General features: G+C 47.9%; 1 protein-coding gene and 1 long non-coding RNA gene across 7 annotated transcripts; one reads left to right on the top strand and one right to left on the bottom strand.

Moving 5' to 3' along the window:
• Window positions 1-101: 101 nt before the first annotated feature.
• LOC311531224 (uncharacterized protein) lies at window positions 102-22,978 on the bottom strand. 5 transcript variants are annotated; one of them, XM_084648438.1, is made up of 4 exons: window positions 22,217-22,976; window positions 21,078-21,290; window positions 5,165-5,263; window positions 102-2,904 (listed from the first exon to the last, which is right to left on the bottom strand). In XM_084648438.1, exons 3-4 carry the CDS (start codon window positions 5,226-5,228, stop codon window positions 1,265-1,267), a joined length of 1,704 nt encoding a protein of 567 aa, XP_084504564.1. In that variant the 5' UTR covers window positions 5,229-5,263; window positions 21,078-21,290; window positions 22,217-22,976; the 3' UTR covers window positions 102-1,264. The 5 variants fall into 5 exon arrangements, with proteins under 5 accessions (XP_084504564.1, XP_084504562.1, XP_084504563.1 ...); XM_084648436.1 differs by having other exon boundaries at window positions 102-2,907; window positions 22,217-22,356; XM_084648437.1 differs by having other exon boundaries at window positions 102-2,907; window positions 21,078-21,287; window positions 22,217-22,343.
• Window positions 22,979-23,179: 201 nt separating this feature from the next.
• On the top strand, window positions 23,180-27,483 carry LOC311531275. 2 transcript variants are annotated; one of them, XR_014714168.1, is made up of 3 exons: window positions 23,180-23,662; window positions 25,371-25,466; window positions 26,085-27,483. It is a non-coding gene; the product is annotated as an uncharacterized lncRNA (long non-coding RNA). The 2 variants fall into 2 exon arrangements; XR_014714169.1 differs by lacking the exon at window positions 23,180-23,662 and adding an exon at window positions 23,993-24,118.
• Window positions 27,484-27,911: the final 428 nt, after the last annotated feature.

The raw sequence follows: 27,911 nt of genomic DNA, 5'->3' as shown, positions 1-27,911 counted from the left end.
AACCTGTTCGATCACAGGCTTGTTTACCCAGCTCAGTTGCATGCCACACACACACACACCCACAACTTTCCTTGATAAGTCCCTAAGGAGCTGTGCCAGCATTTCAGCCATCGTACAATTATTTTATTTTGATTTATAAAGTTTCCCTTGAGAGCTTTCTCAAACCACATATGCCTGCAGTTTAAAATCAAAAAGTACAAAACAGAAGGATACCCATCAATTACAAAAAGGTTCCTGCTACTGGATTAACTCAAGTACCTTTCCAACCATTTCCCCCTTTAAGTTTAATGGATTTTTCCTCTTTACACTGCAAGATACTTTTGTCTTCTTTAACGGTGTAAAATAATACTTGGGAGTCCAATCCTTCCAACAAGCTCTAGAAAATATTCAAGAGGTCCCCAGGAGAAAGTCTTTTTTTCTATTTATCTATTTTCTCCATACACATCCCTCTATCTGTCGGCTTAAACATTTCCATACTGACCATAACCGTTGTATGTAAGAAAGCAGTATCAAGCATCCAGCTGCATGAGGTATTTGTGTGCTCCCTCTGGCACGTCCAGATTCTGCAGAATCTAAGCTTTGATTTGTTAGGGGAAGGGAACATTCCAAACGCGAGGTAAGTCTGGTTCAGTGGTGTCTGCAGAAAGACCCGCCCCCTTTCCTCTTGCGGTGTGGTTTAAGCTTAATCCCTATGGCACTGTACATGCCAGCCCAACTGAGTCATTGTTCGTTCTTGTAGCAGAGGGGATGGGGGGAAAGGGAGTGATGGCTGCGTGAACTGCTGCAGCGGAAGACATGCTGAGGGAAGACAGGAGGAGAAATACAGAGACAGGGGAGGGACACCTGGAAAGAAGGGTGGGGAAGACACCCAAAGGGTGGGAAAAAGCAGCAGATTTTACCAGGAAGTGATGGCGCAAGTGACTAATGGTGGTCATTAAAAGTATCAGGATCGGCTTTCAGAGATGCTGAGACTCCAATTGAGGGGAATGCAGCATCCTAACCCTGCCCATTCTCCCCCTGCTTTGAGCAGGGGGTTGGACTAGATGACCTCCTGAGGTCCCTTCCAACCCTGATATTTTATGATTCCTTATTCCCCAGTCTCCAGACACTCAATACCCCTAGCAGCCAGCTGCCCGCCTCTGCTTCCCATCACCTCCAATCCTGGCCTCTGGGTGCCTTGGGAAATCCCAGCCATAATGCCCTCCTCTTGTACTGCTCCTGAGGCTGGCGGCCTGGGGAAGCGGTTAAGGGGATGGGGGATCTTTCAGTCCAGGGAGATGGAGACATTCTCCCTCCCTGCACTGTCCTGGCAGGAGGCAGAGGAGCTTGGTGGCTTGGCAGACAGGTCAGCAGCACTTAAAAGGGGCTGGCTGAGGTCTCCCCTGCCCTGCCTGGGGTTTGCCAGACCAGGCGTAAGCTGAGGGTCACTGATCAGTTTGGGGCTGGTTATGGCTGCCTCCTCACCCCACAGCTGGGCAGCTGGATACTCTTGAGCCCAGTTCCACGCCCGCCCACTGGAATCGATGAATGTATGGTTCATTTCTGCCATCCAGTCGGGGGGCTCGGAGAGCATCTCTGCCTCATGGACCCTCTCATGCCTCGTGAGGCTGGAGAGCTGAGTGAAGCTTTTGCTGCACGTGGAGCATTTAAATGGTTTCAGGTCCGTGTGGGTGATCTGGTGCCTAGCCAGGATGGAGCGCTTGACAAAGCTCTTCCCACACTGGGTGCATTTATGGGGCTTCTCGGCTGTGTGATGTTTGAGGTGCGCCTGGAGATTTGATCTCTGAGTGAAGTGTTTACCACACTCTTCACATGTGTAGGGCTTCCCCCCTGCATGGCTAATCTGGTGGAGGAGCAGCCCTGAGCTCTGAAGAAAGCATTTCCCACAATCCGGGCAGACGCTGGGTTTCTCATCTGCATGGATTCTCTGGTGCTCAGAAAGAGCTGAGCTCACCCCAAAACTTTTCCCGCAGTCGGAGCACTGGTAGCATTTCTGCCCTGTGTGGATTCTCTGATGTGTGGCAAGGCCTCTGCTGTCCCTGAACCTTCTCCAGCGGTCAGGGCATTTGTAGAGCTTCTCCTCTGACGGGAGTCTCTGATGTGCAAGAAGGGGGGAGCTTTCCAGCTCCTCCTCCTTTGCATGCACGCGCTGGTGTCTAGCTAAATGGGACCTCACACTGAAGCTCTTCCTGCAGTCCGGGCACTCATAAGGCCTCTCTCCCGTGTGGGTCCGGTGGTGCCTCGTGAGGTCTGAGTTGTTACTGAAGCATTTCCCGCAGTCCGGGCATTTATAGGGTCTCTCTCCTGTGTGGATTCTCCGATGGTGAATAAAGTTTGAGCTCTCGCTGAAGCTTTTCCCACAGTCCAGGCACTTGTAGGGTCTCTCTCCCGTGTGCAGTCTCTGGTGGGTGATCAGGTGTGAGCTCACGCTGAAGCTCTTCCCACAGTCACTGCATTTGTAGGGCTTCTCTCCCGTGTGCAGCCTTTGGTGTCTAACAAGGGCTGATTTCTGGGTAAAACTTTTCTCACAGTCGGCGCATTTATTGGGCCTCTCTCCGGGGTGGATGGTCTGCTGAACACTAAGTTCTGAACTCTGTCTACAGCTTTTCCAAGACACAGTGTGTGTATCTCCATTTTCACCTCCTTTCCCTTCTCTCTGACAGGCCGAGAAGTCTTCTGGTTTCTCGAGTCCTTCTCCACAGCAAGTGGGTTTTCCCTCTCCCTTCCCTGGCTGGTTTTTCTGATGCTTCTCCAGCCTGCGCTGACTCTCACAGGCTTCTCCCTGCTCACGACTCTGGGGAACATCCCCTTCAGCTCTTCCCAATAACATCCCAGGCGGTTCCACTTGCTCGGGACCTTCCTGCTGAGGGGTCTCCTCCTTGTTCTCACTCCCCATCCTGTCACCTGCTGGGACAGAGAGAATCCAGACAGGAGTCACTCCCTGTGCTGGGGAGACAGAGAACCTCAGAGAGGGGAACAAGAAGTGGGGGAACAAACTCAAATAACAATAAATCGGGGGGCCCAGATAATCTTCATCCAAGAATATTAAAAGAATTGGCACAAGAAATTGCAAGCCCATTAGCAAGAATTTTTAATGAATCTGTAAATTCAGGGGTTGTACCATATGATTGGAGAATTGCTAACATAGTTCCTATTTTTAAGAAAGGGAAAAAAAGTGATCCAAGTAATTATAGGCCTGTTAGTTTGACATCTGTAGTATGCAAGGTCTTGGAAAAAATTTTGAAGGAGAAGGTAGTTAAGGACATTGAAGTTAATGGTAAATGGGACAAAATACAACATGGTTTTACAAAAGGTAGATCGTGCCAAACCAACCTGATTTCCTTCTTTGAGAGAGTAACAGATTTTTTAGATAAAGGAAACGCAGTGGATCTAATTTATTTAGATTTTAGTAAGGCGTTTGATACTGTGCCACATGGGGAATTATTAGTTAAATTGGATAAGATGGGCATCAATAGGAAAATTGAAAGGTGGATAGGGAATTGGTTAAAGGGGAGACTACAACGGGTCCTACTGAAAGGTGAACTGTCAAGTTGGAGGGAGGTTACCAGTGGAGTTCCTCAAGGATCAGTTTTGGGACCAATCTTATTTAATCTTTTTATTACTGACCTGGGCACAAAAAGTGGGAGTGTGCTAATAAAGTTTGCAGATGATACAAAGCTGGGAGGTATTGCTAATTTAGAGAAGGACAGGGATACCCTACAGGAGGATCTGGATGACCTTGTAAACTGGAGTAATAGGAATAGGATGAAATTTAATAGTGAGAAGTGTAAGGTCATGCATTTAGGGATTAATAACAAGAATTTTAGTTATAAGCTAGGGACGCATCAACTAGAAGTAACGGAGGAGGAAAAGGACCTTGGAGTATTGGTTGATCATAGGTTGACTATGAGCTGCCAATGTGATATGGCTGTGAAAAAAGCTAATGTCGTCTTGGGATGCATCAGGAGAGGTATTTCCAGTAGGGATAAGGAGGTTTTAGTACCGTTACATAAGGCACTGGTGAGACCTCACCTGGAATACTGTGTGCAGTTCTGGTCTCCCATGTTTAAGAAGGATGAATTCAAACTGGAACAGGTACAGAGAAGGGCTACTAGGATGATCCGAGGAATGGAAAACTTGTCTTATGAAAGGAGACTCAGGGAGCTTGGCTTGTTTAGCCTAACTAAAAGAAGGTTGAGGGGAGATATGATTGCTCTCTATAAATATATCAGAGGGATAAATACCAGAGAGGGAGAGGAATTATTTAAACTCAATACCAATGTGGACACAAGAACAAATGGATATAAACTGGCCACTAGGAAATTTAGATTAGAAATTAGACGAAGGTTTCTAACCATCAGAGGAGTGAAGTTTTGGAATAGCCTTCCGAGGGAAGTAGTGGGGGCAAAAGATCTATCTTGCTTTAAGATTAAACTCGATAAGTTTATGGAGGAGATGGTATGATGGGATAACATGGTTTTGGTAATTAAATATTCATGGTAAATAGGCCCAATGGCCTGTGATGGGTTTTTAGATGGGGTAAGATCCAAGTTACCCGGGAAAGAATTTTCTGTAGTATCTGGCTGATGAATCTTGCCCATATGCTCAGGGTCTAGCTGATCGCCATATTTGGGGTCGGGAAGGAATTTTCCTCCAGGGCAGATTGGAAGGCCCTGGAGGTTTTTCGCCTTCCTCTGTAGCATGGGGCACGGGTCACTTGCTGGAGGATTCTCTGCTCCTTGAGGTCTTCAAACTACAATTTGAGGACTTCAATAGCACAGATATAGGTGTGAGGTCTTTTTTAGGAGTGGTGGGTGAAATTCTGTGGCCTGCATTGTGCAGGAGGTCAGACTAGATGATCATAATGGTCCCTTCTGACCTAAATATCTATGAATCTATGAATCTATGAACAAATGGAGAGATTGGAACATCAGGAAATGAATCCCCTAGAGGAAATGGGGGAAAGGACAAGTTCCCACCCAAACACTCCAGCTGTCAGGCAGTGTGGATGGGAAGCTATGATGAGTGACATCTGCGATGAGGATACGACCCTTGTGGGGGACAGTCCTGGGGAAGGCAGAACTGGGGAAACACATGGGGTGTTGGTGGGAATCCCTCATTTTTACTTTACTCGCTGATGGCTACCAAGTTAGTTTAACCTCACCTGAAATCTCCCGTTCTTCACAGCCCTGGATATCTGGGACCCATGGCTCTTCTCCTTGTTCCATCTGAGAGCTCACATTGGAGTTGTCAATGAGTAATCCTGCTCAGGAGAAAACACACAAACAACTGAGATCAGAGTTTATTCCATTTCCTTACAATAAAGTGTTTCATGGGGTTTTAACCCAGCCTTATTCCATGCTGAAGGGCATGGGATCCGAACAGATGGGAACCTGGTCACGGAGACCCTTTGTGAGAGACAGATGCCCTGTTGTTCCCCTTGTAGATTTTAAGGCCTGTGTCGCAGGGCAGAGGTATAACACCTTTGGATGCCCTGCTAAAGACCCAACTTCCCCCTTCTTCCCTAAAGGGCAGCCAGGTACATGGGCCAAGACCCTTAGCCAGGAACCCAGCTGCAGGCCCTAACGAGGGCAGGCTCAGTGTAATCTGCTGAGCCAAGTGGAACCAGCTGCGTTGCTGACTGGGAAGAAATATAAACCCAGGGAAGAGCTTAAGTGGGGAGGCTAGCCAGGCAGGAAGACAGGAGCTCTGTCTCTGCTGGCTCACACAAGCCTCAAAGGCTAGGGGACCCAGTGAGGGGTCGGAGCAGGGACCAGTGTTGGGGGAATTGGGACTTCTCATAAATATAAAGGGAAGGGTAAACACCTTTAAAATCCCTCCTGGCCAGAGGAAAAACCCTTTCACCTGTAAAGGGTTAAGAAGCTAGGATAACCTCGCTGGCACCTAACCAAAATGGCCAATGAGGAAACAAGATACTTTCAAAAGCTGGGGGGAGGGAGAAACAAAGCCTCTCTCTCACTTTGTGTGATGCTTTTTCCAGGAACAGAGCAGGAATGGAGTCTTAGAACTTAGTAAGTAATCTAGCTAAATATGCATTTGATTCTGTTTAAATGGCTGAGAAAATAAGCTGTGCTGAATGGAATAGATATTCCTGTTTTTGTGTCTTTTTGTAACTTAAGGTTTTAGAATCATAGAAGATCAGGGTTGGAAGGGACCCCAGAAGGTCATCTAGTCCAACCCCCTGCTCAAAGCAGGACCAATTCCCAGTTAAATCATCCCAGCCAGGGCTTTGTCAAGCCTGACCATAAAAACTTCTAAGGAAGGAGATTCTACCACCTCCCTAGGTAATGCATTCCAGTGTTTCACCACCCTCCTAGTGAAGTTTTTCCTAATATCCAATCTAAACCTCCCCCACTGCAACTTGAGACCATTACTCCTTGTCCTGTCCTCTTCTACCTCTGAGAATAGTCTAGAACCATCCTCTCTGGAACCACCTCTCAGGTAGTTGAAAGCAGCTATCAAATCCCCTCTCATTCTTCTCTTCTGCAGACTAAACAATCCCAGTTCCCTCAGCCTCTCCTCATAACTCATGTGTTCCAGACCCCTAATCATTTTTGCTGCCCTTCGCTGGACTCTCTCCAATTTATCCACATCCTTCTTGTAGTGTGGGGCCCAAAACTGGACACAGTACTCCAGCTGAGGCCTCACCAATGTCAAATAAAGGGGAATGATCACATCCCTTGATCTACTCACTGTGCCCCTACTTATACATCCCAAAATGCCATTGGCCTTCTTGGCAACAAGGGCACACTGCTGACTCATATCCAGCTTCTCGTCCACTGTCACCCCTAGGTCCTTTTCCGTAGAAGTGCTGCCTAGCCATTTGGTCCCTAGTCTGTAGCTGTGCATTGGGTTCTTCCATCCTAAGTGCAGGACCCTGCACTTATCCTTATTGAACCTCATCAGATTTCTTTTGGCCCAATCCTCCAATTTGTCTAGGTCCCTCTGTATCCTATCCCTGCCCTCCAGTGTATCAACCACTCCTCCCAGTTTAGTATCATCTGCAAATTTGCTGGGAGTGCAATCCACACCATCCTCCAGATCATTTATGAAGATATTGAACAAAACCGGCCCCAGGACTGACCCCTGGGGCACTCTACTTGACAGCGGCTGCCAACTAGACATGAAGCCATTGATCACTACCCGTTGAGCCCGACAATCTAGCCAACTTTCTACCCACCTTATAGTGCATTCATCAAGCCTGTACTACTTTAACTTGCTGACAAGAATACTGCGGGAGACCGTGTCAAAAGCTTTGCTAAAGTCAAGAAACAATACATCCACTGCTTTCCCTTCATCCACAGAACCAGTAATCTCATCATAGAAGGCGATTAGATTAGTCAGGCATGACCTTCCCTTGGTGAATCCATGCTGACTGTTCCTGATCACTTTCCTCTCATGTAAGTGCTTCAGGATTGATTCCTTGAGGACCTGCTCCATGATTTTTCTGGGGACTGAGGTGAAGCTAACTGGCCTGTAGTTCCCAGGATACTCCTCCTTCCCTTTTTTAAAGATTGGCACTACATTAGCCTTTTTCCAGTCATCCGGGACTTCCCCCGTTCGCCCACGAGTTTTCAAAGATAATGGCCAATGGCTCTGCAATCACAGCCGCCAATTCCTTTAGCACTCTCGGATGCAACTCATCCAGCCCCATGGACTTGTGCACGTCCAGCTTTTCTAAATAGTCCCTAACCACCTCTTTCTCCACAGACGGCTGGCCATCTACTCCCCATGTTGTGATGCCCAGCACAGCAGTCTGGGAGCTGTCCTTGTTAGTGAAGACAGAGGCAAAAAAAGCACTGAGCACATTAGCTTTTTCCACATCCTCTGTCACTAGGTTGCCTCCCTCATTCAGTAAGTAAGGGGCCCACACTTTCCTTGGCTTTCTTCTTGTTGCCAACATACCTGAAGAAACCCTTCTTGTTACTCTTGACATCTCTTGCTAGCTGCAGCTCCAGGTGCGATTTGGCCCTCCTGATTTCATTCCTACATGCCCGAGCAATATTTTTATACTCTTCCCTGGTCATATGTCCAACCTTCCACTTCTTGTAAGTTTCTTTTTTATGTTTAAGATCTGCTAGGATTTCACCGTTAAGTCAAGCTGGTCGCCTGCCATATTTACTATTCTTTCGACTCTTCGGGATGGTTTGTCCCTGTAACCTCAACAGGGATTCCTTGAAATACAGCCAGCTCTCCTGGACTCCTTTCCCCTTCATGTTAGTCCCCCAGGGGATCCTACCCATCCGTTCCCTGAGGGAGTCGAAGTCTGCTTTCCTGAAGTCCAGGGTCCGTATCCTGTTGCTTACCTTTCTTCCCTGTGTCAGGATCCTGAACTCAACCAACTCATGGTCACTGCCTCCCAGATTCCCGTCCACTTTTGCTTCCCCCACTAATTCTTCCCTGTTTGTGAGCAGCAGGTCAAGAAAAGCTCTCCCCCTAGTTGGCTCCTCTAGCACTTGCACCAGGAAATTGTCCCCTACGCTTTCCAAAAACTTCCTGGATTGTCTATGCACCGCTGTATTGCTCTCCCAGCAGATATCAGGAAGATTAAAGTCATCCATAAGAACCAGGGTGTGCGATCTAGTAGCTTCTGCGAGTTGCCGGAAGAAAGCCTCATCCACCTCATCCCCCTGGTCAGGTGGTCTATAGCAGACTCCCACCACTACATCACTCTTGTTGCTCACACTTCTAAACTTAATCCAGAGACACTCAGGTTTTTCTGCAGTTTCGTACCGGAGCTCTGAGCAGTCATACTGCTCCCTTACATACAGTGCTACTCTCCCACCTTTTCTGCCCTGCCTGTCCTTCCTGAACAGTTTATAACCATCCATGACAGTACTCCAGTCATGTGAGTTATCCCACCAAGTCTCTGTTATTCCAATCACGTCATAATTCCTTGACATCACCAGGACCTCCAGTTCTCCCTGCTTGTTTCCAAGGCTTTGTGCATTCGTATATAAGCACTTGAGATAACCTGCTGATCGCCCCTCATTCTTAGTATGAGGCAGGAGCCCTCCCCTCCCAGACGTTCCTGCCTGTGCTTCCTCCCGGTATCCCGCTTTCCCACTTACCTCAGGGCTTTGGTCTCCTTCCCCCGGTGAACCTAGTTTAAAGCCCTCCTCACTAGGTTAGCCAGCCTGCTCACAAAGATGCTCTTCCCTCTCTTCGTAAGATGGAGCCCGATGAAGTTTTGCCTAGAGGGAGTCTCTATGTTTTGAATCCGATTACCCTGTGAGGTAGTTACCATCCTGATTTTACAGAGGTGATTCTTTTACTTTTTCTTCTATTAAAATTCTTCTTTTAAGAATCTGATTGCTTTTTTTCATTGTTTTTGAGATCCAAGGGTTTGGGTCTGTGTTCACCTATGTAAATTGGTGAGGATTTTCATCAAGCCTTCCCCAGGAAAGGGGGTGTAGGGTTTGGGGAGGATTTTCGGGGGGGGAAAGAAGTTTCCAAGCGGGCTCTTTCCCTGTTATATATCTGTTAGACACTTGGTGGTGGCAGCAATAGAGTCCAAGAACAAAAGGTAAAATAGTTTGTACCTTGGGGAAGTTTTAACCTAAGCTGGTAAAAATAAGCTTAGGGGGTTTTCATGCAGGTCCCCACATCTGTACCCTAGAGTTCACAGTGGGGAAAGAACCTTGACATGGTGGCAGAGGTGGGATTAACTTGAAATCTTTTTGAGATCAATTTGAGATGTTTTTGAACCAGAAGCACAGATTTTAAAATGATTTTTTTTTTCCCTTTGGGCTGCTGGAAAGCAGGTTTTAAGCTGAAAGCAGTTAAAGGTTTTTTTGTCTCTGCTTGGGGGCCAGAGCAGAGACAAAAGGGAATTGTCTTTTGTGAGCTGGAGTTTTCTCTACCTAAAGGCAGGGTAGTTAACCTCCTGCAGGGAAATTCACAAGTCTTCACAGACCTGAAGTTGTTTTTTATCTAAGAGCAACTAGAGGGGTTTTCTGTCTATTTGCCTGGAGACAAAGGTGTTAGGTTTGTTTTTTTTTTAAGGATTTTTCTGTAGGCTGACAATCACTATCAGAGAACATAGGTATCCGGACAGCACAGCAAAATTTTACGAGCCAAGTTTTTGTTTGTTTGTTTGTTTTCTTTCTAACTCTCGGGTGTAAAGTTAGTTAAAAACAGAGAGGTTAGGATAACAGACTGCACTGTTCAACAGAAGGTGGAATTAGCCAGATTTGAGGCTGAGGAAAGACAAAAGGAACATGAAAGACGGGTAGAACTCAAGACAGATTCATAGATTCATAGATATTTAGGCCAGAAGAGACCATTATGATCATCTAGTCTGACCTCCTGCACAATGCAGGCCACAGAATTTCACCCACCACTCCTAAAAAAGACCTCACACCTATATCTGTGCTATTGAAGTCCTCAAATTGTAGTTTGAAGACCTCAAGGAGCAGAGAATCCTCCAGCAAGTGACCCGTGCCCCATGCTACAGAGGAAGGCGAAAAACCTCCAGGGCCTTCCAATCTGCCCTGGAGGAAAATTCCTTCCCGACCCCAAATATGGCGATCAGCTAAACCCTGAGCATATGGGCAAGATTCATCAGCCAGATACTACAGAAAATTCTTTCCCGGGTAACTTGGATCTTACCCCATCTAAAAACCCATCACAGGCCATTGGGCCTATTTACCATGAATATTTAATTACCAAAACCATGTTATCCCATCATACCATCTCCTCCAGATGGTAGAGGAGGAAAAAGAGAGGACACATGCACTGGAGATGGAGAAGGCAAAGTCTCAGCAGAATATACCAACAAACCCTAGCAATCTTTCTCCAGGTACCACTTCCCATCCCAGAAAGTTCCCCACCTACAAGGCAGGCGATGATACCGAGGTCTCCTTAGAAAACTTCGAAAGGGCCTGGCTTGGGTACAGCATCCCTACAGACCAATACATGGTAGAACTGAGACCGCAGCTCAGTGGACCCTTAGCTGAGGTGGCGGCTGAAATGCCTAAGGAACACGTGAACCAGTATGAACTGTTTAAAACCAAGGCGAGAGTCAGAATGGAGCTAACACCCGAGCGTTCCCGTCAGCGGTTCAGAGCCCTAAGGTGGAAACCAGACGTGTCATTTACTCGACATGCCTACCACATTGTGAAACATTGGGATGCCTGGATATCGGAAGCAAGTGTTAAATCTCCAGAAGATTTGCCCTTCCTAATGCAAATGGAGCAGTTCTTAGAGGGTGTTCCTGAGGAAATAGAAAGATACATCCTAGATGGGAAGCCCAAAACTGTAACCGAGGCAGGGGAGATTGGAGCCAAATGGGTGGAGGTAGCAGAGAAGAAAAAAACTGGTTGCAGTTGGAGCGGATACCAGAAGGGACAACCTCAGATCACATCCTACTACCGGGGGCAGCCCAAGGCCTCACCTACCCCCCAAGGAACCCTCCAGACACCTTAGACACCTTATCGTCCTGCCACACTGTTCTCCAGCAACCCACCTCGCCCCAGTGACCTGTCAGCTGTATGATGTTTTAATTGTAACGAGCCAGGGCATGTGAAGGCCAACTGCCCCAAGAACCCCAACAGATTACAGTTCATTGCACCAGAATCACACCAGAGGTCCTCAGGCCCAGATACCTCCCATATACCCTCGGAGCGGAAACTGAGTGTGGGTGGGAAGAAGGTCACCGCGTGGAGGGACACCGGAGCACAAGTGTCGTCTATCCATGCTTCCTTAGTGGACCCCAATTTAATCGACTCAGCGATCCAAGTGACCATTCAACCCTTCAAGTCAAACTCTTTCAATTTGCCAACAGCCAAGTTGCCTGTCCAGTACAAGGGCTGGTCAGGAACGTGGACTTTTGCAGTCTATGATGATTATCCCATCCCCATGCTGTTGGGGGAAGACTTGGCCAATCATGTGAAGCAAGCCAAGAGGGTGGGAATGGTCACCCGCAGCCAGGCTAAACAAATCGTGAGGCCTAGCTCTGTTCCGGAAACTTCTACCAGGACCCAGTCACAGATGATGGACCTGGACCCCAGGCCAATGTCTGCAACAGAAGTAGCGGATCCAGTCCCAGAGACTCAGACAGAGCCAGTCCCAGAACCGGCAGAACAACTAGCACCAGACCCATTGCCAGCACTGAATCCAGTACTTGCAACCCCAACACCAGAGGGCCCCACCGAACCTGAACCAGCAGCAGCCGCTAACCCTACACAAGAGGCTCAGCCGGAACGTGAATCCCAACATAGTGCACCAGCAGAGAGGGGTTCACAGTCAACAGAAACAGCCCCCTCTCCTACATCACTTCCAGAGGGACCAAGCATAGGTTCACAATCCAATGAGGAACTGATGTCTCGCCAACATCAAGGGAACAGTTCCAGACCGAACAGGAAGCAGATGAAAGCCTCCAGAGAGCTTGGACGGCGGCCCGGAGCAACCCACCACCTCTCAGCTCTTCTAAGCAATCCAGGTTTGTTGTAGAAAGAGGACTTTTATACAAGGAAACTCTTCCTGGTGGACACCAGGAAGACTGGCATCCTCAGAGACAGTTGGTAGTTCCAACTAAGTACTGGGTAAAGCTTGGCCCATGATCATCCTAGTGGCCATGCTGGGGTGAACAGGACCAAAGACCATTTGGGGAGGTCATTCCACTGGGAGGGAATGGGCAAGGATGTTTCTACGTATGTCTGGTCTTGTGAGGTATGCCAAAGAGTGGGAAAACCCCAAGACCAGCTCAAAGCCCCTCTCCAGCCACTCCCCATCATTGAAGTTCCATTTCAGCGAGTACCTATGGATATTCTGGCTCCTTTTCGAAAAAGACACCCAGAGGAAAGCAGTACATACTGACTGTCATGGATTTTGCCACCCGATGACCGGAAGCAGTAGCTCTAAGCAACACCAGGACTAAAAGTGTGTGCCAGGGACTGGCAGACGTTTTTTTCAGGGTAGGTTGGCTCTCCGACATCCTCCCAGATGCAGGAACTTATTTCCTGGCAGGAACTATGGAAAGCCTTTGGGAAGCTCATGGGGTAAATCAGTTGGTTGCCACTCCTTACCACCATCCAACAAATGGCATGGAGGAGAAGTTTAATGCAACTTTGGGGTCCATGACACATAAATTTGTAAATGAGCACTCCAGAGATTGAGACCTAGTCTTGCAGCAGTTGCTCTTTGCCTACAGAGCTGTACCACATCCTAGTTTAGGGTTTTCACCATTTGAACTTGTATATGGCCGTGAGGTTAAGGGGCCATTACAGTTGGTGAAGCAGCAATAGGAGGGATTTACACCTTCTCCAGGAACTAACATTCCGGACTTTGTAACCAACCTACAAAACACCCTCCGAACCTCCTTAGCCCTTGCTAAAGAAAAGCTACAGGATGCTCAAAAAGAGCAAAAAGCCTAGTATGATAAACATGCCAGAGAGCGTTCCTTCAAAGCAGGGGATCAGGTCATGGACTTAAAGGCGCTCCAGGCCCATAAAATGGAAGCCTTGTGAGAAGGGCCATGCACGGTCCAGGCGTGCCTGGGAGCTGTTAATTATCTCATAGCATTCCCCACCTCAAACCAAAAGCCTAAGGTATACCATATTAATTCCCTAAAGCCCTTTTATTCCAGAGAATTAAAGGTTTGTCAGTTTACAGCCCAGTTTGCTGTAACTCGCCCACACAACTATCCAATGCCATGCACAGATGAACTATTAGAGAAACTGGGACGGGCCCAGTTCATCTCTACCTTGGATTTAACCAAGGGGTACTGGCAGGTACCGCTAGATGAATCCGCCAAGGAAAGCTCAGCCTTCACCACACGTCGGGCTGTATGAATTTAATGTACTCCCTTTCGGGCTGTGGAATGCACCTGCCACCTTCCAAAGACTTGTAGATGGTCTCCTAGCGGGATTAGGAGAATATGCAGTCGCCTACCTTGACAATGTAGCCATATTTTCGAATTCCTGGGCAGAACACCTGGAACATCTACAAAAAGTCTTCGAGCGCATAAGGGAGGCAGGGCTAACTCTTAAGGCTAAGAAGTGTCAAATAGGCCTAAACAGAGTGACTTACTTTGGACACCAGGTGGGTCAAGGAACTATCAACCCCCTACAGGCCAAAGTGGATGCTATCCAAAAGTGGCCTGTCCCAAAATCAAAGAAACAGGTTCAATCCTTCTTAGGCTTTGCTGGTTATTACAGGCGATTTGTACAGCAATACAGCCAAATCACTGCCCCACTGACAGACCTAACCAAAAAGAAACAGCCAAATGCCATTCAGTGGACCAAAGAGTGTTAGAAGGCCTTTAACCAGCTTAAAGCGACACTCATGTCTGACCCTGTGCTAAGGGCCCCAGACTTTGACAAACCATTCCTAGTAACAACAGATGCGTCCGAGCGCGGTGTGGGAGCAGTTTTAATGCAGGAAGGACTGGATCAAGAATTCCACCCTGCAGTGTTTCTCAACAAGAAGCTGTCAAAGAGGAAAAGCAACTGGTCGGTCAGTGGGAAAAAATGTTACGTCATTGTCTACGCTCTGGAAAAGCTACGCCCATATGTTTGGAGACGGCGTTTCCACCTGCAAACCAACCATGCTGCGCTACAGTGGCTTCATACTGCCAAGGGAAATAACAACAAAAAAAACTTATTCAGTGGAGTTTAGCTCTCCAAGATTTTGATTTCGACATTCAACACATCTCAGGAGCTCCTAACAAAGTCGCTGATGCACTCTCCCGTGAAAGTTTCCCAGAATCAGCTGGTTAAAATAGTCCTTGAGATATGGAAAATATTGTTAGTCTTTATATACTTGGTAGTATATTTAGAGGTGCATGTGTCTTATTAACTCTGTTTTCTCCTCGAGCTCCAGGAAGAAATCCCAGCCAGCGTTTCACCCTATCTGTGATTTGGGGGGCATTATAAATACAAAGGGAAGGGTAAACACCTTTAAAATCCCTCCTGGCCAGAGGAAAAACCCTTTCACCTGTAAAGGGTTAAGAAGCTAGGATAACCTCGCTGGCACCTGACCAAAATGACCAATGAGGAGACAAGATACTTTCAAAAGCTACACGGAGGGAGAAACAAAGTCTCTCTCTGTCTGGGTGATGCTTTTGCCAGGAACAGAGCAGGAATGGAGTCTTAGAACTTAGTAAGTAATTGTAGTCAGACAGCCAGCCCGCCCCCCCCCGCCTCTCAGACCAGCATTGCTGGAAACACAGGAGGAAGCAGGAACAGGGCACTTAACATATATTCCAGCACAGCCTTTGAAGCTGTGAAAGCACAGGTGTGCTGCTACAATGTGCCTCTGGGAACAGATACAACGATTAAGCTCACAGCAGGCAGAGGCCCTGTGACAGACATGGCTCTTAGCCCCAACTAAATAGTGTGATGCACACACACCAACATCCTAGGTGGGAAAATATTTACCCTGATAAAAGAAATGTCCAGTAGTCGAAACTTATTGTTTCTCTCCTTTGCAAGTGTAAACTACTCTTGCGAAAGCTGGCGTCACCCCGACAGACCAGCCTCAATTTGGCATAAGAAAGGAGAAAGAGAATAAAGGAGTACAGAGGTATAAGTAGGGGACCTACAGCACCATGATTTTTGAGTGCTTTTCACTATCTATCTGCTGGTCAGATAAGTGACAGCCTCCCAAGGCTTCTGCAGCTAAGAGGGTCCCTACGCCTTGTCCCTTATTCGTCTTTCCGCGGAATTGAGTGACCGATCCTGGCTTGGCACCGCTGGAATCGAGAGATGCAAGGAGGGTAAGACGCACCCACACCTGATCTCCTATCTTTAGTGTACACATATTTTGAAATAGAGCTCTATACTTTGTTTTCTTTCTTTGGGATTGTGGCTTCAGTTTTGTAACTTGTTTGTGTGTGTAACATCTCTACATTTAAATAAGTAGGCACTAGCAATTTTGTAACCACATGATTAGAATCTAGCTTAATAAATTTTGGTAACCATTTATGCATAAGCCTGACTTGTTTTCTCTGGTTTACTGTAAAGCAGCCAACACAATTAAAGAACCTCAGCCGTTTTGGCTCTAAAGCCTGGCCATTAGGTGAAAGTACTAAGAGCCTAGCGTTGAGTTGTGCCGCCTCCACGGGGCAAACTCTTGGGGTACCTGTCAGTCAATCCTGGCTGCCCGCTGCGAAGGAGCTCTGAGCTCTAGCAGTTAAAGTCACGGATGGTATAAACGGGCAGAGCTGGCACCTCACCAAACATCCTTGGCCGTCGGCTAACAGTAATCTAGCTCGATATGTGTTAGATTCTGTTTGTTTAAATGGCTAAGAAAATAAGCTGTGCTGAATGGAATAGATATTCCTGTTTTTGTGTCTTTTTGTAACAAGGTTTTGCCTCGAGGGAGTCTCTGTTTTGAATCTAATTACCCTGTAAGGTATTTACCATCCTGATTTTTACAGAGGTGATTGCTTTTTTTCATTGTTCTTGAGATCCAAGGGTTTGGGTCTGTGTTCACCTATGTAAATTGGTGAGGATTTTTATCAAGCCTTCCCCAGGAAAGGGGGTGTAGGGTTTGGGGAGGATTTTGGGGGGAAAGACGTTTCCAAGCGGGCTTTTTCCCCGTTATATATCTGTTAGACGCTTGGTGGTGGCAGCGATAAAGTCCAAGGGCTAAAGGTAAAATAGTTTGCACCTTGGGGAAGTTTTAACTGAAGCTGGTAGAAAATAAGCTTAGGGGGTTTTCATGCAGGTCCCCACATCTGTACCCTTGAGTTCAGAGTGGGGAAAGAACCTTGACAGGACTGTACAGCCACTGTAAATAAAAGAACACGGGTGAAGCACCTGCAAGAGGCACCTGTGACCCTTTCTTTTGCCAGCCCAAGCACAGGGACAAGGGGAAGGAAATTTGTGCCACCCTGTGACAGCTAAAAGGAATCATTAGAATCATAGAATCATAGAATATCAGGGTTGGAAGGGACCCCAGAAGGTCATCTAGTCCAACCCCCTGCTCAAAGCAGGACCAATTCCCAGTTAAATCATCCCAGCCAGGGCTTTGTCAAGCCTGACCTTAAAAACCTCTAAGGAAGGAGATTCTACCACCTCCCTAGGTAACGCATTCCAGTGTTTCACCACCCTCTTAGTGAAAAAGTTTTTCCTAATATCCAATCTAAACCTCCCCCACTGCAACTTGAGACCATTACTCCTCGTTCTGTCATCTGCTACCATTGAGAACAGTCTAGAGCCATCCTCTTTGGAACCCCCTTTCAGGTAGTTGAAAGCAGCTATCAAATCCCCCCTCATTCTTCTCTTCTGCAGGCTAAACAATCCCAGCTCCCTCAGCCTCTCCTCATAACTCATGTGTTCCTGTCCCCTAATCATTTTTGTTGCCCTTCGCTGGACTCTCTCCAATTTATCCACATCCTTCTTGAAGTGTGGGGCCCAAAACTGGACACAGTACTCCAGATGAGGCCTCACCAATGTCGAATAGAGGGGAACGATCACGTCCCTCGATCTGCTCGCTATGCCCCTACTTATACATCCCAAAATGCCATTGGCCTTCTTGGCAACAAGGGCACACTGCTGACTCATATCCAGCTTCTCGTCCACTGTCACCCCTAGGTCCTTTTCCGCAGAACTGCTGCCTAGCCATTCGGTCCCTAGTCTGTAGCTGTGCATTGGGTTCTTCCGTCCTAAGTACAGGGTCCTGCACTTATCCTTATTGAACCTCATCAGATTTCTTTTGGCCCAATCCTCCAATTTGTCTAGGTCCTTCTGTATCCTATCCCTCCCCTCCAGCGTATCTACCACTCCTCCCAGTTTAGTATCATCCGCAAATTTGCTGAGAGTGCAATCCACACCATCCTCCAGATCATTTATGAAGATATTGACATTATGGTCACTTTGTCTGACGTTAGAGGAAGGGAACCAAAAGAGCATTCTAAAGCACACGCTACCTATGAAATACAGAGCTACCCCCCGTCCAGGTCCCACTGGTGCCATGAGGCTAGATTGGCTCAAGGCTTCCTGCCCACAAAAGAGAGAATCCCACTTTGTTTTCTGAGTGTGGATTTTTCATAGAAGTTCCTTAAAACCAGATGCTCCCGGGTAAGGACGTGAATGTTAAGTAGCCTCTTGTTGCATTCTGCAAGCATAAGAGTTTTGCTCTGACAATTCTGTACAAGATCTCCCCTCCCTCCATTGTTCATAGACTTCAAGGCCGGAAGGGACCATTGTGATCATCTATATGATACAGACCAGAGACCTGCCCCACAATAATTCCTGTTTCAACTTGAGTATATATTTTTAGGACAACATCCAACCTTGATTTAAAAGTAGTCAGTGATGGAGAATCCACCACGACCCTGAGTAAGTTGTTCCAATGGTTAATTCCCCTCACGGTTACAAACTTGCACCTTATTTGCAGGCTGAATTTGTCTAGCTTCAAATTCCAGGCACTGGATCATGTTAGACCTTTGTCTGCTAAATTGAAGAGCCCTTAACTTATAAAATTTTTTTTCCCCATGAAGATACTTATAGACAGTGATCAAGTCATCCCTTCACCTTCTCTTTGCTAAGCTAAATCGATTGAGCTTTTGGAGCTCTCACTGTAAGGCAGGTTTTCCAATCCTTTAATCATTCTTAGGGTTCTCCTCTGAACCCTTTCCAATTTCTCAAAATCCTTCTAGAATTGTGGACACCAGAACTGGGCACAGAATTCCAGCAGTGGTCGCACCAGTGCCAAATAGAGAGGTAAAACAACCTCTCTACTCCGATGCACTATTCCTGTTTATACATCCAAGGATTACATTAGCTTGTTTGGCTACAGTGTCACAGTTGGGCCCAGATCTGCAATTGGATTCTTAGGCACCTAAGAAGTCACTGGAACAGTACTGGTATTCACAAAACCTGAGTTAGATGCAGCTGCTCCCAGTACAATGAACGGGGAGAAACAGGCGCCTTAGAATGGGATCCACAAAAGCCAGCACATTAGGCAGGGAGACATCTAAACTGGCCAGTATCAGATGCCAACAAGAGGGGTGCGTTTGAAGTCCTGCCCCTCCAATGCAGATAGGCCCCTGCAATGCAGGCTGCAGGGAGGCTTTTAGCTTGGCTTGCAATTCCCAGCTTGGAACTTGTCTCATGGAGTAAGGTGGCTCAGGCCCCCTAAGTTGTTTCTTGTGAGAAGGAGAGAGGTGCCTGCCCCACTCTGCATAAAATAGCCAGAGGAGCAGACTGTGGAGGCAGGGCTTGCCCTATAACTTTTAGGCTAGACATGTGGTTAGAGCTCTAAGTGGAGATTTGGGAGACCCAGGTTCAAGTCCCCCTTCTCTCAAAGGGGAGAAAGGCTTTGAACAAGGTGAGTGCTCCAACCACTGGGCTACCGGATAGTCTAACAGGGGCCTTCCACAATCTCTCCTGCTGAAGCCATTCCACTGTGGATCAAATAATGAGAGAGTCACTGTGCCAGAGAATCTGTAGCCTGGTGGTTAGGGCACCCAGGAATGAGCCTCCGGGTGCAGTCCCCTGGCTCCAATGCCTACTGGTTCTCAGGGGCATACCTACTGGATCAGGTGCCACAGGCAAGCAAACATGTATCATCCCCTGGTTTGTGGTTCGCTCTGGGATTTAGTGGGGAGATAGGTGTCCAGGCAGCTGTGTGCATTTCCAGAGGCAGAAGCTGAGGTGTGGAGGGAACTTTTACCCTGAAAACAGGGGTTGAATGAGTTTAGGTGCCTGCAGGAACAGAGCAGGGTTTTTGTGGAGCCTATAACTGAGATTTAGGTGCCTACTTATCTTGTGGATCTGGGCTTGGAACTCATGTTCAGCTGATTATCCACCATGTGCCTTTCAGAATCACTGCTTCGCATGATTCATAGATATTAAAGGTCAGAAGGGACCATTATGATCATCTAGTCTGACCTCCTCCACAATGCAGGCCACCGAATCTCACCCACCCACTCCTGAAATAAACCTCTCACTTATGTCTGAGCTACTGAAGTCCTCAAATCATGGTTTAAAGAAGAGTCCCCTTCCCTGAAAGTACAGCCCATGGTATTTGTTCCTAGACAGGTGAAAGCAATGTACACAAGACGCATTCTTTGAAAGTCATCAAGGGCTGGGCTCAAACTCACAATACACAGGTTCACTGGCCATAGCACGTCACCTTCAGCAACCCCGGCTGCTCTGCTCAGCCCCAGAGGCTGCTGCACTTTCAGGGACACTGATTTTGAGTACCTCACATGTCAAGTGCCCACAGTGAAACGGTTATGGATCTTAAGAGGTGCTAGAGCCAATGGAAACTGCACCTACCTGAAGTGTCAAACTGGGTTCCTAAAAAACAGATGCTATCAGTGAAGCCACTTTTTAAAAATGTGTGCCATTAAATGGTCAGCTAGGAAACACGAACACAAGCGTGACCAATTATTACAGGGTATTCTATTCTGGTGCACAGTTAGCAGCTAGGAAGACATTCATATGCATGTCAGCTCCTAGAAGGACCTTAGCTTAAATTTGGAAGCTAGAAGCATAAACACTTTAAAGCAATTCCTTTCACTGCTTTGGGAAAAAGTTACTGTTAACTCTATGAGGGTCATTTCAGGGCAGTTCCCAAGAAAGAGGCAAATAAAGTGCATAACAAAACCTGTCAGGTATCACAAAGTGACACTGTTACACATAGTCTCCAAACCCTTTTCCTAGGCATGTGAGCAAGTTTTGATTCTTGGGATGATATATTGTGCTTTGTTAGTTTTGGATTATGCCAGGTTTGGAGTAGAGGCAGCTTCGGGACAGGAGAAGCTGCGCGAGAAGCAGGAGAGATTGCCCTCTAAATTAAAAAACAATGAGGAGTACTTGTGGCACCTTAGAAACTAACAAATTTAGTTGTTTTTGCTGATACAGACTAACACGGCTACCCCTATGAAACTTGTCTCTAAATACAGTCTGCTCGAGACAGAGCTGCTGTCTGGGAACTAGTGTGGGGTTGAGATTCCTAGGAGAAGGGATTGCCCTGCATGCAGTTTGTCCTTCTCGTGTCAGAATTGATGTACTGCAATTTACTCTTACAGTGTATACAGACTGATTTCAAACTTAAGAGTATGTTGGTATAGCTCAAGTTCAGTGGCCACAGCACGTTACCTTGAGTCACCCATGTGTGATGAAAACCAGCTGGCTGGAAACCCTCATGGATAATCACTGATTTCTCCCCAACTGTGAAGCCAACCTGCAAGACTTCAGACAACTGCTACTGCTTGACAGAGGGGTCAGGCTGGTGTCAGAAGGGGATACTGGTGTCAGAAAAGGTGGCATCCAGAATAGGCATCCAGGCTGTTAGTGCAACTCTCTGTTCTGCTGTGATAACAAAACCACCCATCAGAAGCGTATCTGAGTCCAGAGGGATAGAAATCCGGCTTGTACATGTAGCAGCATAATAATTAACAATATACACCCAGTGCTTAATCTGTAATGAAAGAGGTGCCGGGGCTCAAGCTGAGCAGCTGGAGAGTGGCGGATGCTGGCTGGGCGCCCAGCTCTGAAAGCAGCACTGTTGCCAGAAGCAGCACAGAAGTAAGAGTGGCACGGGACAGTATTGCCACTCTTCCTTCGGGCTGCTGGTGGCGGTGGCACTGCCTTCCGAGTTGGGCAACTGGAGAGCTGCAGCTGCTGGCCAGGAGCCCAGAGGTGTCAGGGCTATGAACTGCCAAGCCTCAAGGTGCCAGGGCTCAGCCCTGGCACAAATTAATCACTGCCTGCACAATTATAAAAGACAGAAGTGACGATATGACAAATCTGCTTCACTAAAGCTTTACCATAGGATTTTGGCCACGGGGAAGTTGTTGTCAGCATGCCAGATGACACAGTTATATTACAGGCTGTCAAACATGTGCACTTAAGATTGTAGGAAAAAACCCTGCAGTGTATAATACAAACATAGGAATTTCCAGACGGGATCAGACCCAGGTATGGACCTAGCCCAATATTCTGTCTCTCACAATGGCCAGCACCAGCTGCTTCAGAGGATGGTGTAGCAGATGTGGGAAAATATGCCCCCATATTAGGTCTTCTTCTGGTCTCTACTAGCCAGAAATTGGCTTCAGACCTGAAGTGTGATGTCCATGTAAATGTCCAATCCTTTTTCGAATCTTATTAAATTCTTGGCCTCAACAACTTCCTGAGACAATGAGTTCTGAGAAATAATATGTGACCATGTAATAAAACACAGTGTCCTAATGCTTAAGCAAAAGGGGGCAATTAAAGATGCACAAGGGGTCCCTTACCTGTGGCCTTTCCTGGCTTTCTCATGCTTGCCTGGAGTGATGGGGTGCCACCTAGGAGCTGTTGGCACGCTCAGTCCTGCAGCTCTCTCTCGCTCTCTTGCCGTCTTGCAATGATTACTCCCAGACCAGAATACTCAGACCAACATTCCTCCTTTGTGGGGCTTATTTCACTAACTCAAAAGTACACACCTTTAACCCTTCCAATCCATCCATCTTCTGTGAGCCCGGATGCTAATTCAGCCAGGCATCCTCTCCTAAACTCACAAGTTCACAGCCTCCTCCTGGGCCTGTGTAATCATTCAGGTAAGCTAACTGGCCCAGATTTAGGTGCCTACGTTCTAGTTACAGGTGCCACTTTTATACGACCTTGCTCTCACTGCACATCTAAATTACTGCTGTAAAAGTTCCCTAGCTGCCTAAGTTCCTGTTCTGGTCAAGCACACTGCTGCCTCCCTCTAGGCATCCGGACACTATCTCCCGTCTGAGCCCTAGCACGATCCCTGAACCAGGCTAAGCCAGGCAGGTGAATGCCTAACTTCCCTGCAAGGCCTGATCTGGCAGGTGTGCTCAGAGCATGCCTGGCAGCCAGGGCCCGTCCCAAACCCAGAGAAGGTGCCGACAGTATAACTCAGAGCCCAGAAGTTAGCACTCAGCTGGGATGTGGGCCAAACAGGTTCAATTCCTCCCTCTGCATGAGGGGGGAGAGAAGAGGATCTGACCAGAGATCTGCATACACCCCCTTATTGCTCCTGCTGCCCCTTCCAGTCTCTTCCCCCTGCTGCTCCCTCTCCCCACCCCTCGGGCTGGGAGACTCGGTCCCTGGCCCGGCCCGGGCCGGTCGCTCCCCCGGCGCTGGCTCGGCTCCTGCAGGCGCTCGGGGGCAGAGCCGGGGCGGGTCAGGGAGGGCGGCAGCGCTGGGACTCGCAGACCCCCGCCCCCCCGGGAGCAGAGCTGGGTCCCCCCCTCCAGCTGGACACAGAGGGCGGTAGGAAAGGGCTCTCCCCACACAGACCCCGCTGGGGCGGGGACAGGAGGATCAGCGGCTCCGGATGGAGCAACAGTGTCTGACCCAGGAAGTGCAGCCTCCCGCCCCGCCCCGCCCGCAGCAACAGCCAGGCCTTCTACCGACCGCAGCCAAGGAGCTCCTGGGAGCAGAACGCGGCACGGGGGGATCCGGCCGGAACCCTTCTCTCCTGCCTGAGCCTCAGCGTGCACCGACCAGACAGAGCCCCAGAGAAACCTGCCCCCTGCTGCCAGCCAGGGCTCGGGGCCGCCCCCGGGGCCAGGCGCCCACCAGCCCAGACCCCTTTATCGTATCCCAGATCTCTTCTTTCCCTGTAAAATCCACCCCCAGGCAGAGAGCTCTGGCTCCTCCCCTGGGGCTGGGTACGTTGCTCCCCCACATGCCGCAGCTGGAGGAAGCAGCGCCCCCTCCTGGTTGGTGTGGTGAGGTCTCCCCCTTTTCCAGTCTGTTTTAAGCCCTGCAGCTGGGCCAGGCTCTCAGTCTCTTGTGGAATCTGAGGAGGAGGCAGAGGCTGTGCTGGGTCTCATGGCTGGGGGTGATGTCAGGCTAGCCCTTTGTGTGCCCAGCACTGTGCCAACCCTGAACACTCCTGACACTTGTCCCTGGGGCTTAGTGCAGCAGCATGCATGACCCAGCTCCCTGTTGGCCCTCCAGCTCTGCCTGGGTACTGGTCCCCATGCCACCCTTGCTCATGCCAGCACAGTCAGGAGAAAGGACCCATCCCGCTGCTCCCAGTGGGGTTCCCATGCACCCTGGTCTGGGTGGGGAGCAGGAGCCATCAGCCTGTTTCCAGCTGGCCTGTGTCAGGACAGGAAGTGAACATTTCTCTCCCCCAGTGACTTCTGGGGGCTCTGGGAGGACCGGCAGCTCCTTAGAAGGTATTCTGGGAAAAGGTCCTAGAAAAGTGCAGATTCAGTCATCCACAGAGGAATCAGTGACTCTGGGTCACAGCCTATGGACCTGACCGAAAGCCCATAGTAGGCAAAGGAAAAGACTCCCACAGACAAGGGGGACGAAATGGCAGAATGAATGGCAGTAGGGTACTGCCATTCACTACACAATTAGAGAGTTGGGAAAATGTGATTTCAACAATATTTGTGATGGTGGCAGCTCATGCTGGTTTCTTCCCAGCAGGGAAAGGTTACAGACCGTCTTTCTGCAGCAGCCTGAAACCCTCAAAGCTGGGCTGGCTCTCAGGGATAATTATCCCCTGAATGTGCAGGGGGCAGTAGCTCCCTCACCAGCCTGGGAAGCCCCAAAGCCTTGTCTCAAGCTGCCTCCCATACACTCAGGGCTAAGATGAGGGGTGCACTCTGCCCGCTGGGCACACAATGGGTGGGGGTCAGGGCGCTGGAACAATTTGCATAAGTGGGGTTGCCCAGAGCCATTGAACCAAATTGTAAACCCTGTTTATGATGGAAACCACTTCAAGTCAGGGTGCAGCAGAACCCGTGCACCCCTAGTTCGTGCGGGGTGGAGGGGATGGAGTGGAGAGCCAAATGATGAAAGAATAACTGAGTTTTCAGTTCAGTGGCCTAACAAAATAATAATAATCATAATAATTAATAAAAAATAGTGTTTTGAACAAAAACTGATTTCCCACGCCCCTCAGTTTTTCTCCTTGAAAGAACATTGTTTATGTCCAGTGCCATTTTGAAATGAAATGCCAAAGTGGTTAATTTAAAAAATGGGGAAAAGAATTTTGGGGGCAAAACTACTCATTGAATTTGCTTGGATTGAGCAGATAATTTTGGTGGCCTGAAAAATGCATTTTTCTGTGAATTTACTATTCCTCAGAGAAAATTTGGCCCGGCTGTTTTGTAGTAGTCACACAAATGGGACATCAGTGTTTTTACCGCCATGTCACCTGACTGCTTACAGCACAACTAGATGTTACGGTGGTGGTAGAGTTAGTTGCCTGATTCCTGTCCATCCTAGTGCTCCAGTTGTGGCTACTAATGATGGAGCTGCTCCTGTGTGGGTACACTGGTGGGAGATTTCCAGAAGAAAACATCTACTCTAGACAAAGCCAAAGAAGCTGGGTTTAAAATCCTGGAACAGTCTTTGTGACATGTTCTCAGCCAATATGTAACAAACCCTGATATGGTCTGTTCTCTCCCTCCTGAGCAGGATTCCAATGCCCAGACTTGATCTGACATCCCAGCTGGACAGAGGGGAAGCACCCTGGCTCCAAGAAAAGGGAGCTCCTGAGTGGCATCTGCACAGGTGAGGAAGTGCTTAAACCAACTCAAAAGGCTTTCAGGCCTTGCTCTTAGTTCTGCCTCAGCTCAGGTCATTCAGAATTATTACCAGTACATGTTGTAGTCTCATGGCAGATGTCACTCGTGGCTTCCCATCCATCCTACCTGATATCTGGCCACTAACCCTTCCTCATGAGATTCATAGATTCTAAGGCTGGAAGGGACCACTGTGATCATTTAGTCTGACCCCCTGTATAATACTGGCCAGAGAACTTCCCCAATCTAATTCCGAGAGCAGATCTTTTAGACAAACATCCAATCCTGATTTAAAAGTTGTCAGGGATGGGGAATCCTCCATGACCCTTGGTAAATTGTTCCAATGGTTAATTACTCTCACTGTTAAAAAAAATTCTGCCTTATTTCCAGCCTGAATTTGTTTATCTTCAACTTCCAGGCTGTTGAAGCATGGTTTTCCCCGATATCCTCTTTTCTGTAGAACTCAGTTCCTGATTTTCAGTTTTACCAACAGAGATTTTAGTTTGGTTTTTATCCTTGTGAAAAACCCTTCGCCATTCACCTCTCTCAGGTTCCCATGCCCACCAGCACTGGGAGTGGCTCCTGTCTAGATCCTCTATCCCTGCAGGTTACGGGATGGTGAGGGAAAACGGGGAAGAGACTCCTCTGCAGGCAGGTCCAGAGCAAGCGGCACCACAAGGGAGGGGATCTGGAAGATCTGAAGGGAGTGTTTCCAAGAGTCCTGAGCAGGAAAAAGCCTGTGACCATCAGAGTGAGCCAGTCATGGAGAATGGAAACCTCTAAGGAAGAGAGGGAATAAATCCACTCACAGGACAACCAAGACACCTGAAGAAATTGACCAGCCGTGACACCTCAGTGGAAAGAGATCAAACGTGGTGAATGCAGGAAAAGCTTCCTTTGGAGATCCAGGCTGATCACCCATCAGTGACTGCACACAGGGGAGAAACCCTACAAGTGTGATTGCGGGAAAAGCTTCAATGAGAGCTCAGCCCTTAGTGTGCACCAGAGGATCCACATTGGAGAAAAGGCTTTTATATGCCCTGACTGTGGGAAAAATTTCACTCAGAGCTCAAACCTCATTCAGCACCAGAGGATCCACACAGAAGAGAAACCCTACAAGTGTCGTGACTGTGAAAAAAGCTTCAACGACAACAGGCACCTCATTAGACACCAGGCAGCTCATGTTTCTGGAGAAAAGCTATACAAGTGCCCTGACTGCAGGAAAAGCTTCAGCCAGAGCTCAGACCTCATCAGACACCAGAGAACCCTCTCAGGAGAGACTCCCTATAAATACCCTGTGTGGAAAAATCTTCAGTCAGAGCTCGAACCTCAGCACCCACCAGAGAATCCATACAGGAGAGAAACCCTACACATGCCACAACTTCAGGAAAAGCTTCGGCCAGAGCTCAGCCCTGACTAGACATCAAAGGATCCACCTGAGTTAGCCCTCCACCTTCGGGGCCCTGCCCCATCCAAATCAGTGACGAAATTCATGGTGTGAGGGTTGGTTGGGAGCAGGAGGGGAAGCCTCTGGTCACTGGGAAACAGAGGATACTGGTGCTATTGTTATTTGCAATGCCTCCTTGTCCTTTTGGCTGTGTCATAAATATAAAGGGAAGGCAAACCACTTTTAAATCCCTCCTGACCAGAGGAAAAAACCCTTTCACCTGTAAAAGGCTAAGAAGCTAAAGATAACCTTGCTGGCACCTGACCAAAATGACCAATGAGGAGACAAGATACTTTCAAAGCTGGAGGGGGGGTGGGGAAAACAAAGGGTTCTCTCTCTCTGTCTGTGTGTTGTTTTTGCCCAGACCAGAGCAGGAATGCAGGTTAGAACTCCTGTAAAGGGCTAATAAGCAATCTAGTTAGATATGCATTAGATTCTGTTTTGTTTAAATGGCTGATAAAATAAGTTGTGCTGAATGGAATGGATATTCCTGTTTTTGTGTCTTTTTGTAACTTAAAGTTTTGCCTCGAGGGATTCTCTATGTTTTGAATCTGATTACCCTGTAAGGTATTTACCATCCTGATTTTACAGAGGTGATTCTCTTACTTTTTCTTCAATTAAAATTCTTCTTTTAAGAACCTGATTGCTTTTTCATTGTTCTTAAGATCCAAGGGTTTGGGTCTGTGTTCACCTGTGCAAATTGGTGAGGATTTTTATCAAGCTTTCCGTAGGAAAGGGGGTGTAGGGTTTGGGAGGATTTTGGGGGGAAAGACGTTTCCAAGCGGGCTCTTTCCCTGTTATATATTTGTTAGACGCTTGGTGGTGGCAGCAATAAAGTCCAAGGGCAAAAGGTAAAATAGTTTGTACCCTGGAGATGTTTTAACCTAAGCTGGTAAAAATAAGCATAGGGGGTATTTCATGCAGGTCCCCACATCTCTACCCTGGAGTTCAGAATGGGGAAGGAACCTTGACATGGTGGCAGAGTAG

The sequence above is a fragment of the Lepidochelys olivacea genome (assembly GCF_965140295.1).
Source record: "Lepidochelys olivacea isolate rLepOli2 genome assembly, chromosome: 14".
Lineage (NCBI taxonomy): Eukaryota > Metazoa > Chordata > Testudines > Cheloniidae > Lepidochelys > Lepidochelys olivacea.
The sequence above is the reverse complement of the archived record's forward strand: the minus strand, read 5'-3'. Positions and strand labels throughout refer to the sequence as shown.

Coding starts and splice junctions, on each gene's coding strand:
- LOC311531224 (XM_084648434.1), bottom strand. CDS start 22,241: ATGAGAAAGCCAGGAAAGGCCACAG. Junction 5,264..22,216: donor AAAGCCAGGAAAGGCCACAG/GTAAGGGACCCC, acceptor TCTCCTGAGCAG/GATTACTCATTGACAACTCC. Junction 2,908..5,164: donor TGAAGAACGGGAGATTTCAG/GTGAGGTTAAAC, acceptor TCTCTGTCCCAG/CAGGTGACAGGATGGGGAGT.